The 3,033-nt window shown below is 33.0% G+C and overlaps 1 protein-coding gene across 1 annotated transcript; it reads left to right on the plus strand.

The window, feature by feature from the left end:
- The first annotated feature begins 941 nt into the window (after positions 1-941).
- On the plus strand, positions 942-2,498 carry LOC149536240 (protein LURP-one-related 11-like). Its single transcript, XM_089805005.1, has 3 exons — positions 942-1,192; positions 1,952-2,173; positions 2,290-2,498. Exons 1-3 carry the CDS (start codon positions 947-949, stop codon positions 2,413-2,415), a joined length of 594 nt encoding a protein of 197 aa, XP_089661131.1. The 5' UTR covers positions 942-946; the 3' UTR covers positions 2,416-2,498.
- Positions 2,499-3,033: the final 535 nt, after the last annotated feature.

The raw sequence follows: 3,033 nt of genomic DNA on the forward strand, positions 1-3,033 counted from the left end.
CATGAATTCAAAAACATTATGAAACTAAGTTGGAATGCATATATAAAACATTTCAATTGGTCAAAACTTATTGAAAATTTGCATCCACTTGGATGCTATAGTATCCTGCCATACGGCAGGAACTAATAAAAATGAACGGATGAAATATTGCGAATCGTCATGCAGTGCTTTGTAGTCAACTTTCAAAGCAGCCTTGTGGGGAATAACTTATATAAATAAATTAGAATGTGAAATAAAATGAATTAAACAATGCCCAAACAGCTTATGTTTTGGAGATGAATTAATCCCATGTTTTGGGTATTATGAGATTCAAAAAATAATTCCCAATTCAAAGGATAGTTTTTTTCATGTGCATTCATCACCTCTGTGCATTTATGGAATGTGGACCACAAAGTGTACCTTCAACCCCGCCATCACTCAATCTTTAAAATTAAAATTACTATTAAAATTAACACTTTCTGAGTTGTTCAGTTGAACAGTTCAACGAATATGCACACATCTATTTTATAATGTTGTCTTCAACGCAAGCACAAATGCATTGTACTTCACAGCAAAACTATAAATGTAAACAACTATTCCCTTATCCCATAAATGGGCATGATTTTTTATCCTCCGTTATACCTGTAAGTGGGTATGATTCCATGTACATAGATTAATTGTGACTTTGACCCACATGAGATAAGGGTATGATAGCCATATGTGAGCTTCGGATGCAATGGAGTTTTCAGTTCCCAATGCTTAATCCACAACAATGTATCTATCTATATTCACCTAGTTTCCTGACTTTAATGATGGTCAATAAGTGAAAAACACAAAATGTATTTATAGAGGAAGGAGAGGGATTAAGATTTAACAATCTATAGTTCTGACAGTGCTGATAGCTTTTAGTTTTTCTAACTTTGTGATAGTAAGCAGGACAATCCAATTTGATCCACCCAAAAACAAAATGACCCAAGTTCATCCTGACTCTCCTTTGTCTCCCCATGTTTGTATTGATAATAAGTTCTGTTCAACCTCATCTACTGTCTTCACGGTTTGGAAGAAATCCCTGTTACTGAATGGCAAAGGATTCACTGTCTTTGATGCTTGCGGAAATCTGGTTTTCAGAGTAGATAATTATGCATCCAATGCCAAAAATGAAGTGTTTCTCATGGATGATGCAGGCCAACTTCTTCTCACTTTGAGGCGCAAGGTATCCTTCTACTACTTCTCAGATATCTTATAGTTACTTAGTATGTGAAAAGATTGTTTCTGAAATCAATTGTACATGTTTTTCATTAATAATAATACATGTTAATTTTTGAATCATTTGAGTGGTTCATTCAAAATTATACTAAAATGTGAGTGCTTCTAATAATAGATCATTGAGTGATCTCTGCTTAAACAACACACTCTAAGCTCTGACTTGTTCATATGACTCATCTTATAAACGACACCAATAAATAGGCCTACTAAAGAAACTGCAAAAATAGATGGGTGGACTATTAGAGAAGCAAATCTGATTACTAATAAGTGGGCGGAATATTAGAGAAACAATGTCTTGTTATTAATAGGAGGGCGGACTTCTAGAGAAGCAAGTTTGATTGCTAATAGGAGGGCGATCTATTACAAAAGCAAGTCTGGTTCCTACTGAATCATCTGGTCAAAACTTAGAGTGTGTTGTTTAAGCTAAAATCATATATAGTGATCCATCATCAAAAAGATGATATAAAGACATTTTAGATCATATTCACTGAACTAAATATAACGAACTTACATTGTAGATCACACTCATGATTCATCATCAAAGAGAATATAACAAACCTTTTTCAAATAATATATTATTGAATGTCATCAGAATTGATTTCAAAAACATTCTTTTAGTTACTTGTATCTTTGTCAACATGATTATTGAGGTAATTCTTATCAACTCCATCTTCTATAATCTCTGACATTTGGGTTTGATTCACAGAAATGGAGTGTTGGCAAAAGATGGGACGCATTCAGAGGAGATCCCATGGAGTCTGAGGAGCCTGCATTTAGCCTCATAAAGACAATGGGATTCTCAAACAAGATAACTGCCAATGTATATGCAAATGGAAGTAGAAGATCTAAAGTTTGTGATTATCACATAGAAGGGTCATGCAAATCATCGTGCACAATATCCAGTGCTTCAGGAGAGATCATTGCACAGGTATTTTCAAAACATAATCTTTCTTCAATTCATTTGAATGCCTTTGGAGTTAAAAAAATGATAATTTTTATTTTGGAGTTCAAAAGAATTGATGGTTTTTATATTGCAAAGTGTAGGTGAAAAGAAAGGAAGCCAAATCAGATCTAATGTTGGGGAATGATATTCTGAATCTGGTCGTGGAAGGAGGAGTGGATCAAGCCTTTGTAATGGGCCTTCTTATTATATTTAATCAAATAAGTTGACTGATTTGATTAGAATTTAAAGGAGAGAATGACCAATGGTGACAAGAAAGCTGGATTTTTGTGGTGCTGGCTATTTTGTCAGAGGGGAAGAACTTACGGAATTTGTGCATTGTAATTGTATATATATTCATTTATTTTTTATGAAGTTACAATTTATTATCAGGGCGCAAAATTTTGTGCATTGGGTGGAGAGTAGAAACAAGTGGCCAACCTTTTACTGTCTTGACTTTTGTCTGGAAAGTTGGAACTCTCCATGTGGATTCACTTTTATTTAAATAATTATTTTAAGTTAAAATGTAAATGTACAACACATGGAACGGTCCTAATACATTGTCTAACAAATAGAAGATTATATTAACTTAACCCACCAAATATGTTATATATGGCATGGCAAGAATACCTATGTGACTATTAATGGTTTTTCACCAATCATCAATAATAATTATGAGTTTAAATGAACGCTTAAATTTTATATTCAAAATCTAATGATTTCATGTGTGAGCTTCTTAATAAGTTCTTTTACAAACATCACAAAGGATGTTATAAACAATCATTAAGTTCTTATACACATAAGACATTAAATACTTTTACACATATAGTTAGCTAGTTAAGTATGAC

The sequence above is a fragment of the Cupressus sempervirens genome, chromosome 10 (assembly GCF_028749045.1).
Source record: "Cupressus sempervirens isolate cs-2001-9-10 chromosome 10, ASM2874904v1, whole genome shotgun sequence".
Taxonomy (NCBI): domain Eukaryota; kingdom Viridiplantae; phylum Streptophyta; class Pinopsida; order Cupressales; family Cupressaceae; genus Cupressus; species Cupressus sempervirens.

Excerpts from the sequence above, each read along its gene's own strand:
- LOC149536240 (XM_089805005.1), top strand. The coding sequence starts at position 947 with ATGACCCAAGTTCATCCTGACTCTCCTTTGTCTCCCCATGTTTGTATT. Across the intron at positions 1,193-1,951 it reads TTCTCACTTTGAGGCGCAAG|AAATGGAGTGTTGGCAAAAG; the intron begins GTATCCTTCTAC and ends TTTGATTCACAG. Across the intron at positions 2,174-2,289 it reads CAGGAGAGATCATTGCACAG|GTGAAAAGAAAGGAAGCCAA; the intron begins GTATTTTCAAAA and ends TGCAAAGTGTAG.